Source organism: Pygoscelis adeliae, unplaced genomic scaffold, assembly GCF_000699105.1.
Source record: "Pygoscelis adeliae isolate BGI_AS28 unplaced genomic scaffold, ASM69910v1 Scaffold268, whole genome shotgun sequence".
In the NCBI taxonomy this organism is placed as follows: domain Eukaryota; kingdom Metazoa; phylum Chordata; class Aves; order Sphenisciformes; family Spheniscidae; genus Pygoscelis; species Pygoscelis adeliae.
The window spans coordinates 864,037-878,580 of record NW_008825262.1 but is presented as its reverse complement, the minus strand read 5'-3'; the positions used below and the strand labels follow the sequence as shown (position 1 = coordinate 878,580).

General features: G+C 39.7%; 2 protein-coding genes across 2 annotated transcripts; one reads left to right on the top strand and one right to left on the bottom strand.

Annotated features, from left to right (window-relative positions):
- The first annotated feature begins 1,736 nt into the window (after window positions 1–1,736).
- SDHD (succinate dehydrogenase complex, subunit D, integral membrane protein) lies at window positions 1,737–6,650 on the top strand. Its single transcript, XM_009329560.1, has 3 exons — window positions 1,737–1,794; window positions 2,085–2,229; window positions 5,284–6,650. The coding sequence occupies exons 1-3, from the start codon at window positions 1,737–1,739 to the stop codon at window positions 5,447–5,449; spliced, it is 369 nt and encodes a 122-aa protein (XP_009327835.1). The 3' UTR covers window positions 5,450–6,650.
- Window positions 6,651–8,617: 1,967 nt separating this feature from the next.
- On the bottom strand, window positions 8,618–13,489 carry IL18 (interleukin 18). The gene is made up of 5 exons (XM_009329532.1): window positions 11,648–13,489; window positions 10,653–10,661; window positions 9,988–10,125; window positions 9,035–9,180; window positions 8,618–8,902 (listed from the first exon to the last, which is right to left on the bottom strand). The coding sequence occupies exons 1-5, from the start codon at window positions 11,712–11,714 to the stop codon at window positions 8,687–8,689; spliced, it is 576 nt and encodes a 191-aa protein (XP_009327807.1). The 5' UTR covers window positions 11,715–13,489; the 3' UTR covers window positions 8,618–8,686.
- Between the last annotated feature and the right edge of the window lie 1,055 nt (window positions 13,490–14,544).

Here is a 14,544-nt window from a genome sequence, read left to right as displayed (position 1 = left end):
GCCTCCGCCGTGTGCGGGGCGGCGTGCGTGTGCGCGGGGAGTCTCGTCTTCCCCGTGGCCGGCACCGGCTTCGTCAGCCGGCGCTGAGCCGTTATCCCCGCTGTCCTCGAAACGACTTCTCCAGTCCCGCCAAACTGCGCGTTCTTCAGGTGCCCGTTACACCCGCGTCTGGTCGGGGTGGCTGGTTTTTTGAGCCAGATAGGAGATTTTAAATGGCAGGTGTGAGTAACCGAGGGCAGAAAAAATTGACGCGTGGCACAGTAGCTTTTCTTGGGCTCTTGAGGTGGCGTTACTGATATGATCACGATGTGCTGCCATCACCTGTGACAGTACTATTTGCAGTTGATAGCACGGCCGTTTGATTTGCACTCTGCCCGGGTGTGATTTAAAACAAGGTACATGTGACTTTACACTGCTTGAATTTGAAACTGACATTTGCGATGTTGGTGTCGAGCTTGTGAATGCTGCAAGTCTTTAAGTGGGAGATATTAACTGAATGTTAAAAAATTAAATCTTTGCTTATTAACAAAGGTGGTAGTTTTTTTGCGTGTTGAAAAAAGGTTGAAAAATTTTAAAAGAAATCAGATGGTTTAACATTTCTTATGGTTCAGTAGCGCTACAATTGTGATTTCTTTCTTGAACGGTAGAGCTTCTGATTCACTGAGGTTAATCTGAGAAGTCCGATCTGCAGGCAGAGAGTATTTCTTAGATTGTTTTTTCCTCTCTCCATGGGGTAAGACTACACAGAGGTCATGAAAGATAACCGTGCCAAGGCCAAGTTCTGGTCTGTCAGTTGCACAGTTAAATATGAGAAGTGTTGTGACCGGAGGTTAAGGATGTTTTGTAGCCATTACAATGCACCTTAGAAGTGGAAAGGATGATGAAACACTTGGAAAAGAAATTGGCTTAAACACAGCTGAGCCGTTTCCTTCCTTTCTATTCTGGACTTCATATTAACAACAGACTTCATGCATGTGCTGTGAAGCGTTCTTGGCCGTGGAGTTCTACCGGGACAGCTTATTAGTTCACAGCCTAGGTCTCTTTTATGTTTTACTTCAGGTTCTTTGCTTTCTTTATCTTGTCACTTTCCTAAATGTCTGTCTTCTAGCAAAAATGAAGAAAAACACTTGCATTTTGGTTTAGATGGATGGATAATATCTGTGTGTTAGATAAGCACTTTGCGGGTATTGTATTATAAAGGTAATTTCACAGAGTCAGTTCTTGATGTTTTTAGCCTGGGCTGATGCTGATATTCTGGTTCAAAGTATTGCTTATGGTGTTAGGGTTTTGTCTCGTTCCAGAACCTTCTAGGTGTTTTTTTTTTTTTTTTTTCCTCCCTAATACTATTTGCTTGCGTCTAAAAAAGTAAAAGTTGGTTACAGAGCTCCCTAACTGGTATTTCTATTTCTAGAGTCATATGTTACGTGGTTCAAATTGTACCCAGCTGAGTATCAATGGAGGACTGAAATCCTTTGGCCTTCAGGCTGCTTCTAGGCCATCTATCACTGTGATGGTCCCAGAAGTTTAATCTGCTGTTTATAGTTAGAAATAGCAATATTGGTTCCTGGGCAGAACTGTGCACAGTTATCATGATGTGCCATTCACTGGAACTTGTAGTTGTGTCCATCCGGATCTCAAAGCCATTTGTCAAAAGGTGGGAGTAGTAAATAGTATGTAACAGTCAGGAAATTCACTAGACAAAAAGGCGCTGCCTTCGGAGACCTTTCTTTCCTGTGATGGTTGACTCGGACCTTAGTCCTGAATCGCAGGTTGTGAAAGTAGGACTGGTGTTTGGTTTGACTTTACCTGTTGAGCTTCTATTCTTTTGTAGTAAAAGAAGCTTCTCCTTCCTAGCAGCAGCAGAGAGGGGTATTTAAAATTAACCTTTTAGACATTGTACAAGAGATATGTATTCTATAGCAGTAATTCAAAGGCATCTATCTAGGTTTTGCTTGGGTGAAAGCTTAGTAATCAGGTTGGAGAAAACATGTAATTGTGTGGTGCTGATCAGGATAAGGTATCTGTTTTTAAGGTTACAGCACTTTGAACAGGAACTTTGCACTGAAAAATACTTCTCCTTACAGGCAGTTCCAAGGCTGCGTCTTTGCACTGGACAGGTGAGCGAGCTGTCAGTGTCCTCTTGCTGGGTCTCCTTCCTGCAGCCTACCTGTACCCTGGACCAGCCATGGACTATTCACTGGCTGCAGCCCTCACTCTCCATGGCCACTGGTAAGCACAATAGGTCCCTCAGAATTAAGAGTGAAGTCTGATAGTCAGGATGGCTCCAGCCCTAGGTCTTAAATCTGTATACAGCAGTAAGTGTACTGACTTATTTCCTGATCTAGTATGAAACACCTGGAAAGAGATGCAAGCAAAGTCCTTACTCTCCAAGTTCTATGACAGTCGTGATCTTTGACAAGACTAGTTGTACCTTGGTCTTCCCTTGTCACACTGTTCCCTCAGTCAGAAGGCAGGATACATATTGCTACTAAGGAATCCATAAACATTCTCTAGTGTTCTTCTGCACAGTACCTTACCTTAGGAGGACTTCCTTGCCACTGGCTGTGTAGAATTTTGGATGTTTTTATCTGGTAGAAGAATCAATGTTGTATGAACAGAGGGAACAGAAACAGGACAGATCTGTATAAAACAAGTTGTTCTTCTAAGGTTCTGTGCTGTGGGCTGGCTTTGTACATCTCAATGGTGATGAGATTCTACGTAACAAAGAGTTCATAGCGAATATTCCACTGAAGAAGCTGAGACTTTGATCATTATTTTCTTGATTCCTGTGAAATGGATGCTTGCTCATGTTCTTGTTAAGTGTGCTTCTGCTGTGATCTTTAATGTGAGTAGGCTAGGTGAGTCTAGTTAGGAGTGGATCCAGCTGCATGGTTGGCCTAACTGGAAGCATTTACATTCTTGAGGTGATACTGGTCTGTAGTTCCTTGTCACGGTGATAAAGCAGATAAGCAACTTCATGGTACTTTGGGATGCCAGGTTTTCTTAAGTCTCAGTTTGGCCCTCACGAAGTTGTACTAGGGATTCTTGCACTTTCCTCACTGTGACTGGGAGCTTCTTGCCGAAGCCCTCAAATCTAGTACAGAATTAATCTGAAATGTGGCTAACCTTGAATATACTTGACAGAGCTCTTTCAAATGTAAGATACATAAAGCTAAGCTTGCCTGCCTTTCTTCACTTGCCAAACATTTCTTCAGTTGTTTGGTATATGCGTGTTGGTGCCATACTGGGTGTGACCATGTGGGGAAATTCCAGGCATTGGAACAGGTTGTTGCAGGTTGATGTGTTGAAATGGGCTCTCTGGATGACATTTTGTGTCAATGCACACACGTTTGATTCTTTAGTGAATGTCTCTTGTTGACAAAAGTATCAGGATTGTTCATACTAGAAATCCCTTTTCCATAAACAGCGTGGGGACTTCCCCTGTGAGAAAAACGTCTTGCTGATTGTGTGCAGCTCTGCTAGCAACTTTCATCGGAGTGAATTCCTCCCCCACTTGTGTGGGTTTTTTGTTCTCTTTTTAAGCTGGAAAATTTCTCCAGTATTAAACTCTTATCTTGCAAAACATTGTCTTAAAAACCTAAAGGTGTTCCTATGTAGGAAAATTCTCGTCTTGTACTTTCATAGGTATTCAGTGCTAGAATATTAAAAGAAAAAAGATTGTTTGCTTACCATAAACGTTACTTTGATTGCCATAACAGATCAGATAATCCCTCTTGTAGCTGATGAGAAACTGCAGGGGAGTATTGCGTATGTTTTTTGAGGGGTTTTCTTTCACCTTTGCTCTGTTTTTCCTTAGGAAATCTTGTCCTAAAATATGTTGGAAATAGCGCTTCAGATATTTAGGTGGTTATCAGTCCAAACACTAACCTATCAATAGACTTACTCAAGATACCCGAAGCCATGTTTATCTTGTACCGTTTTTTGCTGGCATGCAATAAAGATTTCTCTGCCCAGTGAAGCTGCTGTATTGTGACCTAGATTGTGTGTCTACCACACATCAGCTATTTCTCACTAATTCCCTTCCTTGTTCTCAGGGCCACTAGTCTTTTCCCATGAAGACTTTGTGTGAATTAATTAGTGTGCTGTAAAGTCACACACCAGTTTTTCTGAGAAGTCTAAGCATGGCTCAGTCTTACTGTGTCATGCAAAGAAAAGATCTTACGAAAATCCCATATCAACACTACAGTTGAAGGGCAGCCTGTGAATCCCAAGTTGAGTATGCCTTATTTATCTGCACTTTGGAAGGCTCAAGGTGTGGGTAAGTGCTGCTTGCACTCCTGACCTTACTCCACTGTCCAGTTGTAAAAAATAGCTGTAATAGTTTAAGAGTAGTTGCCTTTCAAACTGCTTCCACTTTCAGCTTTTCTTCTGTGTATCCAGGGGTTCCTTGCACCCCTTTTCTCACTTTTTAGATCTTAATGGTATTAGACCCCCATCTAAGTGAAACTGAGCTCAGCATTCACTTGCAGTGGCATCTGCTGCAGGACTTTGAACCTTGCTACGTCAATAGAGTGTCTTAATTTGTAGGACGCAGGTCCTTCAGCTTCAGGCTAGACCAAGGCAAAATCCTAGGAAGAAAATTGTTGCGTTAAATACGGTTCTCTTTTTTTACCAAGTTGACATCTGTCATTGCAGAAAGGAAATACCGTTGTGCTTTTGGGAAGAGAACTACCACATTAGTTAGCATCCTCTGTCTTCCTGTTGCTGGACAGTTTAAATCTGGGCAAGAGCTCACTTCCAGTCTGACAGATGTAGAAAAAAGACAGCGTATGCTAATTTTTTGGTTGCCACTGTTTTCTAATCTAAATACACATCCTGGAGTCCTCCGTGCATTTGTGACAATGGCTGGTCCCAGAGCCACGCCTTGTTGTTCAAGCAAGGATTATTTCCTTTGTTACTTTTCTTCAGTCCTTGGAAATCAGATAAACTGCCTGCTGTTTCTTGGAGGCAGATTCTACAGATTCTGTTGTTTGGAAGAGCTGTACCAACAGAACCTTGTTTCCTCAGTACCATTAAGAAAACTCTGAGCCAATATGTGTATTTTTTTAATAGAATATGTGGAATTTTGTTTTGTTTTGTTTTAAATAGATGCATCATCTTTTGGAGTGGGAACTGGGCATTTTTTAGGAAAGGTTGATGATAGCAGGTGAAAAAAATCATGTGTTTGAGCCATCTTAGTAGAATGCTTACATAAACTGGGTGGATTTCTGTGAGGAACACTTCTTTCCTGATTTCAGCTTTCTTCTCCCTCTTATTCTCCAGGGGTCTTGGACAGGTTATAACTGACTATGTCCATGGAGATACACCCATTAAACTGGCCAATACAGGTCTGTACGTACTGTCGGCCGTTACCTTCACCGGCCTCTGCTACTTCAACTATTATGATGTTGGGATCTGCAAGGCTGTTGCCATGCTGTGGAGCCTCTAAGATGCGACCGAGTCCCTGACAAACATGATTGTTCACTGCTGCCTCTGCTTCATCGTATTTTTACCAACATGCTTAATGCAAAACAAATGAATAACCAAGGGCCCATAGTATGTACATACTGCAGCGAGTTCAGAGCTAGTCTTTTAGAAATAAATATCCAACAGCAGTAAAAATGTTAGAAAAGAAAAAGTAGATTTAAAGTGGATAATGTCCAGGTGAGAGTGAATTGATTTAAGCTGCACTGTTAATTGGGAGGAATTAATTACATCAGTGACAGAGTTACATAGCTGAAGGTAATTTTCGTTGTAATGGCAGCTTTAATGAGTGTTTTTCTAAAATAACTGTTGTTTGGTTTCCTATTTTGCAAAATGAACTTGACTTGTGGAAAATTGAACTGTTATTTCTGACATCACAACTGAACTGTATGTAAGGCGCACCCTGTAACTCTTTGGACCCTGAGAGTTGATGTAGAAAAGGGAGTACTTTTTTTCTTAATCCGTACAATAAAGAATTTACAGAAACCGTGTGTGTGCACGCTTCTGAATGATTTTTACTACTTTTGGGTTACTTAAAATGTTTTCTCTGCGGATAGGTGTTTTTTTTTCCTAAAATCAAGTTCAAATACTAATTCTTACTGTTATGTTAGTGTTCATACTGTTACTCTGCATTACTTCATTTAGATGTTATAAAACAAAAAATATTTTTATGAATATGTATTGTCCTTAATACTTAAAGAGGTGACTTAGACTTGATTTAATACAAGAGTAATGTCCATTAGAAAATACAGCAATAATTGACTTAGAAGAAAAACACTTTTGCAGATTAATTTTAGGAGCTATAAATAGCGTATGGCTTTCATCGTTTCCCTGGAACCCGTTATGTTCATCTGCAACATTTTTGGGGTTTGTTTTCTGAATAAACACTGGTACACATTTTCCTGTGTGACTGAAAAGACAACAAACATATCCTTTCTGTCATAGCTTGACATGAGACTGAGGCAGCGTTCTTTTCGATGTCTTTAGGTTTTAGAGCATCCTTTATCTTTTCTGACTTTCATAGTAGTAAGGAGTGGTTAACTGTTTCTGCATTCTAATGGTACTTCTGTGGTACTATTAATAGTAAGAGGAAGAGAATTGTGTGTTACCATCAGTCTGATTATGCACTAAGCAGAATTAATAAATTGCTGTTTGAATTCTACAAGACTTTCTGATTTAATTTTTTTTTAAATCTGGATTGGAATTTTTATTTATTTATTTACTTACTTATTCATGTGATCATAGGAAATACCATGTAGCTGGCCGCTTTTGATTTGCTAATCTTGTCAGAATTGAGATGGTTGCTTCTGTCTGATGTGGTCTGATTTAGGTATCAATGTAACGTGTTACTTCGTCTTAGTGAGGAAGATGCATGTGGATGAGTCATTGGTAAGTACCTCTGTACAACCTGAGCATGTATCATAGAAGGTGTTTGACATTTCCTCTTTTGAGACCAAACACAAGATGCATCTGTATGTGGTATTTGTTTAAGGTATCTTGTGTGAGAAATGAGTTATGTAAGAGCTCTGTGAATGTAGTAGTCCGGACCTACGACGTTAGGGGCTAGCAACTCTGAAACCAGTTCCTCGTGTTTTTGAGGCAAGAATTAAAGGTAATGACCACAGCTTTCTCTATGAATCGCGTGTGTTCCTCAGTCCTGTTGAAATTGAAGCCCTGTAATTAACTTTTGCTCTTAATTACTGTGATGGCTGGAACCACTTGGTCTAATCCCGTTTTTGAACATTCATCAGGCATATAAAACTGGGACTCGGTCCTACTGGGTATCCGGATGTGTTAAATACATTCTTGAGTTTAAGCCCCTCCAGTGAATTCTTCCTAAGCAATAGTGCACTCAGTGGTGGCTGTACCTGATTCTAAACAATTGGTTTCTTACTGCCTCTGGGTGCGCCTGTAGCAGCTAGATAGGTGAAATGGCAGGGGCAGCATAACATGAAAAGCTGAGGCAGTCAGGGTTATCACAGCAGTTTCATGTCTCTGTGCTTTTTTAAAGCCCCTCAAATTATAGTTTTGGTTTGTTTTTTACCAAAACAAGTTTTGAGACTTGTCTTATCTCTTCTGCAAGTTTGAGGGTTTTCCTCCATTTCATGACAGATAGAGGCCTTTCTGTTTTCTCTGATTACTTTTGCCTGTATGGGGTATGACAATTGTACCAGCTCTTCTGCATGGCAAGTTGAAGACCCAGGACCCCAGCTGCAACCAATGTTCAGGTTACCACTACCTGGAGTTGGAATAGAAGAGGAAGACCAACACTTACATTAGATGTAGAAGAAAAGAATAATATATGCCCTATCAATTTCCTCAATATTAAATATTCAGAATGCATCACATTAATTTTGGTTTTGGTGAAATCCAGTGCTTGCTCAGCTCCGAGTGCGAAATGGAGTTCACAGCTTGACCCCAATGTATGCTGCGTTGTCACATACACAGAGTAAGATAGGGTCCTTATGGGAGCCAGCCATATCTACATTTGTTCCAGATTGTTAGAAGGACAAATGTCTGTTTCATTTCATCACTAACCTACAATTTACTGTTAACTTTTAAAAACCTTTACATAACAGCATAATTCTTTTTTTTTCTTGGGCTCTCTGAGGGCAAACAGCTTTATTAGAACTTCAGTTGTTCTAAAGCAAAGATTTCCAGTAAGTTAAAAATTGTCTGTTGTTTCTATTTCAGTTGAAGGTGAGTGTCACTGTGTAACTGGGACTGATGAAGACACTCAGGAAATAATCTTGATGCAAAAAAGTAATCTCTAAGCGTTTATCGGCCAGGTGCGTGGTCTGCTTGTGAAATCTGTTATTTTAAGCAGTTTTCTCTCCCTCCCCAAAATAGGTCTACTTCATCTACGGGACACCTAATTCAAAAGTTGTTTGATCAGCAGGCAGTAAAGATGTTAGGGATCAACTATACAGGACTATATAGGCATGCACATTCTTGTTTCTTTATTGTGTAATTCTCTTTCCTTCTGTTGGACTGGAAAACATTCTTCTGCTTCTTTTTGCCAAGAATTTGAATTTATTTTCCTTTGTAAGATGGTCATTTTTGTACTGACTCACAGTAGCTAAAAACATAAAACTGGCTTGCCTCGGATGAAGAAGTAGTAAGATCTCCTTCATAAAAAGCCAAAATGTATTTTAAGACTGTTGAAGTATGTCACAGATTGTGACTTTCATTCTGGCTGAAGTTAGAAACTTATCTTCATGGTTTCATCCACTTCATCTTCCCTTGACAGTTTCTTTAGAATTAATTTTCTTAAGCGTCCTTCTTCCTCAAAGGCCAAGAACATTCCCTGTTCTAGTGAGTATTCAAACTTAAATGCTCTGGAGCTACAAGGTGTAAAAGTCTTTTTGAAAAAGATTACGTTACTGTCACCAGGAATTTCTTTGGGAACTTCTCCTTCCTGAGGAAGAAAAAGGGAATGGGTTAGTCCCAGCACAAGACCTGTGCAGTTTTGTTTCAGCTCACACATGTTTGAATTCTTAATTTTGCCTACTACTTATATATACATAAGGTATGGAAAGCAGATACTTACCCTAAATCGAACTATCATTTTTCCACATTCTTTCTCACAACACATGTAATAACTTTTATCTTCTACCTGGACACTGAATGCAACAGGCATCCCTGCTGAAGGTGTGGTAGTCTTGTAATAGTGAATGTTGAAGTGCATTCCACTGCCTAAATATAAATTATTATTAATAGTCTGCTCAGGAGAGAGCTGCAACAACTTAACCGTATCATGTCTTACCATTCCAGTGCCAACTGCTGTCTTCCCAGGATACTTTTCCTGACAGGAGAGCCAGGACTCGAATTTTTATGACTGCTGGTAGCACATATGTGACTTTCTGCAATCATTCAATAACCAAGATTTTGAATTTCTAAGCAAGCATGTGAAGTTACCAGTTAGTATGGGTAGGATGTTGAAATCCTTTTACGTGCATGCATAAAGTGAGAATTGGATTTGTAAATAGTCATTTGTAAATCAGATTATATCTGTATATATGTGATCTGTAAATAAATATGTTCAACAAATATAGTTCTGAATGAATTGCTGAGCCCCCCCCAAAATCAAAGCCAAAACCGTAAGTTCATTGTTAACTAATGCTGTTAGAAGAAAATAAGAGCTTTTAGTGTTAAATACGTTGTTTAAACCTAAAAATGTTTGGTTTTTGTAATCCAACACACACCAAAAAAAAAGATATTAAGAACTTAGTTTGTGATCAGAGCTAACCAAAAGTCTTAGCGGCCCTTTTCTGAATGGGACATCCTGCAGGCCTCAGTCTAATCCAGGAATCTAATCTGTTACCAATGCACAAGACAGAGGATTTCAGCTCTCTTAGCTTACTTAGCTTTATTCTTACAAATGAATTTTAAGTCTTTACTCTCAGTCTCATCATTTAAAGTCAGTGATTACAAAGAACAAAAGCACATCTAGAATAAAGAAACAGTGTAATGGATATAGTATGTATTTGAAAAATGGTGTACCAGATTTCATCTCCTGATCTGTCACATCTTCAAACGCTGCCATGTTTAAATCTGGTCGAACCACAAGCAACTGGCTATTTACATTTCGAAGGACTCGGTGGAGAATTTTTTCCTTACAAAAGGCATCGCATTCCAGCCCTGTAGAAGTAGTGAGCAAAGAGGGTCAAATATTTTAGTTGTCATCTCCTCAGATCTTAACATTTGCTCCAGGCTTCATCTTGTCATTAAGGACACCAGGTGAAATAAGTTCTTGGAATGGCAATCTCAAAATGGAGGCCATGTCATTCTTTCCACCTCTGGCTTGTAGCAACCCAGGTAAGACGGAAGGATTTCCCAGAATATAGCAGTCTGTATATATAAGCAAGAGAAGCTACTGTATCTGTTAATGAGAGTTCAGGAGCAACCGTTCTCTCTTTTGCCCAACAATTAGAATTGCATTAAAAGGTCCTTCTGTCAGGGAAGCCACTACCCTGTACCTTAGGAGGAAAGAAAGCAACATCAACTTCAGAAGGAGAAGATGCGGTGTAGCTCTCTTTTTCACAGTAGCCATTATCAGTTTGAAAACTTGTTCTCTAAGGCACACAAAGCATTTGTGGGTTAGTAAGCGTGAGCAGGTTAGTTCAGGTTAAACTGATAAGTTAATAAATGATGAGCTTTCAGCTTACCATCATCGTCTTGGTTCCAAGTGAGCAATGAAAAAAAGGAAAGAACAAACAACGTTAAGCTCTGCCCGCACAAAAGAAACCACCTTCTACCCAGTTTTGTTCTGTAAGATTGGAAGTCGGCCAGCCAGCCACCTACGCGTTTCCAGTTGTACTCCCCACAGCATCACTAACTCACCAAGCTGAGCTGTTCTAACTACAGAGTGTGTTTTGTGAGCATAACAAACTCAACAGAATGATAAAACCACCAGTCATTTGAGAACTGGAGTTACCACCAAACCAAGAGGCATGCAAAATGTTTTAGGGTTACTTAAGGGTGAGCAGCTCACGTCAGTTTAAGCCTATAACCAAGAAATAAATGGCATGCAAATTTTTCATTTCTTCAGCACCTTTATTTTAAGTGAGCAAAAGGACAAGAAAGAGTCATTACAAATTGCTTCTAAAGAAGAGACTGTTTTCTAACTAACTTTATCCTGTAAGATTGGAAGTTATCCGCTTATTCCAAGCCCAGCCCACAGTATTCCAACTTTTCTGCGTGTCCTTTACGGAAATGTATTGTATGCAGCAACAAATATTCCACTGACTCAGATACTTGGCTAACAGTACTTCAAACTGAAGCTTATGGGAAAAGTAGGTGAAATCAGACTGATAAAGGAATTGTTTTTAATCAGTATTCAAACAGAAAAGGTTATTAAATGCTTAAGGTGTTCAGCAACAATATGGTACTGACCTGTTAACATACTGGGACAGCTGTCTCAAACTCAGATTCTTTTTGCAGTGAACGGCCTGGCTCCATAATCTAAGAACTATCATCCTTCTAAGTGGGTGGGGATTGTAACTGCTTTGAGGATTGCTCAAGTAAGATGGGGGGAAAAAAAGGGGATTCCACAAAACCAGAGACGCCAGCCCAAGGCAAGGACTGAATTGTGTATCAGCTTTGGATCTTCTATGCAGAAAGAAGACACAGTGTGTCTCTTTCAGCAGTGGTAGTTAATTACCTGCAAAATAGAGGCAGAAATTTTCTCCAAGTTGTACTGCACACACAACAATCTCTTCACCGCTCATCTTCACTCTGCCAAAAACACCTGGAGAGGATTCAGAGTTAAAAACAATGCTGCTTACTCTGTAAGGCAAGGGAGTTCTTGGGCTAGTTCTCGTCTAGTACACAATACTATAATAGGGCTGGCATGTTTCACTACCTGATGAAAAATTGCTTTTTTAAATAATTGGTCTCCTCCTCTGTTGCCTTTTATCATTATTTAGAATAACATAGAGCATTCTTCAAGTTCTGTTATTTTACAAAAGTTTTCATTGACATTCATGGGAATAACTAACTCACTACCATTTTCTCTTTCTATGAGAATGCTAGCAAGTAGTTCCGTGAACATACTTCATCAAATTAGTTCTCTTCTCATGGGCCTGCAAAAATTATCTTACTATCACATGGTCATTTGATCTTCTGTTTCTAATTTCCGAATAGGGAAGTGACTCAGGCTGGATTAAGCACCCTGTTACTGGCCATTAAGCCACAAAAGTTACATTAAGTCTACACAGACTTAATCTTTCAGTCTTCCCTCTATAAAAGACAGAACTTCCAAAATACCCAAAATGTAGTCCACCCTTGACTGCCCCTTGGAAAGGCCTGTATCTTTTGCATCTTGAGCTGGAATTGTGTAGGTTCCTAGAGAGGTTGGGATGTAGTTTACTTTGCAGTAGCAGTGATTTGCTTATGGTGTTGTAACTTTATTTTAACTCAGGTTGAATTATGAGCTTGATTTCACAGCTATTCTCTTTCAAGAGTGTCACAGAGAAGAGTGAAGAAGAAAAGATGTATTTCCCCTGGGAAGTTCAACAGTAATTTAACAAAAAAAAAAACCAACCCTGAACTAACCATTGAAGACCAGCAAGCTTCTGCACCCGCAAGGTTCCAGCCCCTGTTCTACACAATTCAGGGTTAATTTAGAACTAGCCCAGGGCTACACTCTGCCTCTAATGTCAATACACAACCCTCTCCAGAAGAATAATTGGTTTTAGCTTTGTTCATACCCTCAACCTCATACAGTTAACAGCCAGACAGGAAACTTTCTATTCTTTAGCTTTCTGACATAATGACTGAGAGTATGTCACACTCTCGGTCTGTTTAATGGATAAAACAGACCGAGATATGTTTAACGTATAAAACAGAAGAACAGTGATGGTCATAAATTCGCTATACCCATTCCATTTACCTATAAGTGCACCCATCCCTTTTCTTCTATCATAAAGTTTCTGTTTATGCTGACAGAAGAGAGATACATCTGAACAGATTGTATTGCTTTGCAGGCCACAAATGTCTCCGTATCTTCAGTTCTAGCAGTGCGCCAGGGGAAAAAAATTACAAAATAAAAGTTATGTGGAGTCACCTGTATTGACTAGGACTTGAACTGTAAAGTCTAGTATTTCAGTAATCTTACTGCTGTTGGGATGGTCGCCATTGGAAGGAATAATTCTAAGAAATAAGCACTAAAATATTTTTATTTTAAAACTGATGATGATATCCTCTTCAAAATTAAAGTAGTATCTCCTACCTTTAAAGAAAAGTGAGAATAAGAATAAAGGGAATTAGAATACGACAGAGGAAGATGTGGCAAAGAATTTCATTCTTTCTCTTCTCTGGCGGTAAACAGTTTTAAAATGTCCTCTTCTATGCCACTGATTTTGTGAAATGCGGGTTGTCACTTTCCTTCCTGTTTCATTTTGGTCTGTATCTTAGTAAATTTTTCATTCATTTTCCTAAAATGGTTTCTGTGTATGAATGTTCTTACCTGTTTTTGCTATGTTTTTAGAAATAAAGGCGTTTTACTTTCCAAAATAACAACTAGCTACTTTACTATCTGCAAGATCTGATTTACTTGGCTTTGTGACTGGTGTAAAATTTTTGGCCAGATGCACACAGTTAACATGCACACTGACATTCACCATCACAGCATCTAACCTTGAGGAGCCCAGCATCTGTATGAAGTCTTCAGCCTGGAGCTATGTGCCTAGCCTCTGTACACAATACACGGGAGGAGACAGTCACAGCAGAACGCACAAAAACTTGTTGATCAGACAGCATCAAATAAACAAAGCCAACAACAGTGACTGTAAAAACACTGAAGTCACTTTTTGCAAGTAGTCTAGAATATGAAGTGCTTCATTCAAACCCACCAACCCCTGTCAAGGCATTCTTTCCCCTTGCACTAGCCACAGAAGTAATAAATGTAATAAATGGGATTTTACTGTGCAGTCAAAACATTGCCTTACTTCCAAGGCTCTTTTTCACCACTTGGAAAAGACTTACTATAGAAAACAACTGAGCAATGACCAACTTAAGCAAATAATCACATCCCTCAACCTTAGGGATCGGAGCTGGGTAATCACAATTATTTCCTTGTCCCTCTAGTAAAGCTCTTTGAGGAACATATTTGAGAGTGATTTTTTCTCATCCTGTTTTTTACATGGTCTATAGTTCTAGCTGGTCTGTTCATAGCAGAGGACTGCCTCTTTGCTTCCAAACATGCATACCCAAGCCTTTAAAATGAAATGCCACAACACCAAATAGTGCACGCCTCATATGTAGTGAAGTAGACCAAGAAGTCAAGGACGACTCTGTTCTCCTAAAGCAGAGGGGAAGACATAGGCAGGACTTAGTGATAAAGGATTAAAGGAAAAGGTGGCCCTCGGTTTAACGGGTAAGATGCATAAAACAACTACACTTCTTCCCCTGATGCATAGTAAAAGATAGATCTTTTACCGAGCACCTTTGAACAGAGCGGTAGAAGGTGAAGGGAGTTTTCAGCTGACTGTTCGAGGTAGCGTGTAATGAATTGCCCCGCGGAGAAACGGGGATGCAGGGAAGAAGCGTGGGGCCGCC

What these genes read in the sequence shown, in the direction of transcription:
- SDHD (XM_009329560.1), top strand. Translation starts at nt 1,737, where the DNA reads ATGGTTGACTCGGACCTTAGTCCTGAATCGCAGGTTGTGAAAGTAGGA. An exon ending in GAAAGTAGGACTGGTGTTTG is followed by an intron (nt 1,795 to 2,084) that starts GTTTGACTTTAC and finishes TTCTCCTTACAG; the next exon opens with GCAGTTCCAAGGCTGCGTCT. An exon ending in CTCACTCTCCATGGCCACTG is followed by an intron (nt 2,230 to 5,283) that starts GTAAGCACAATA and finishes CTTATTCTCCAG; the next exon opens with GGGTCTTGGACAGGTTATAA.
- IL18 (XM_009329532.1), bottom strand. Translation starts at nt 11,714, where the DNA reads ATGAGCGGTGAAGAGATTGTTGTGTGTGCAGTACAACTTGGAGAAAAT. An exon ending in AGATCAGGAGATGAAATCTG is followed by an intron (nt 9,181 to 9,987) that starts GTACACCATTTT and finishes ATTTATATTTAG; the next exon opens with GCAGTGGAATGCACTTCAAC. An exon ending in AAATGATAGTTCGATTTAGG is followed by an intron (nt 8,903 to 9,034) that starts GTAAGTATCTGC and finishes TTTCTTCCTCAG; the next exon opens with GAAGGAGAAGTTCCCAAAGA.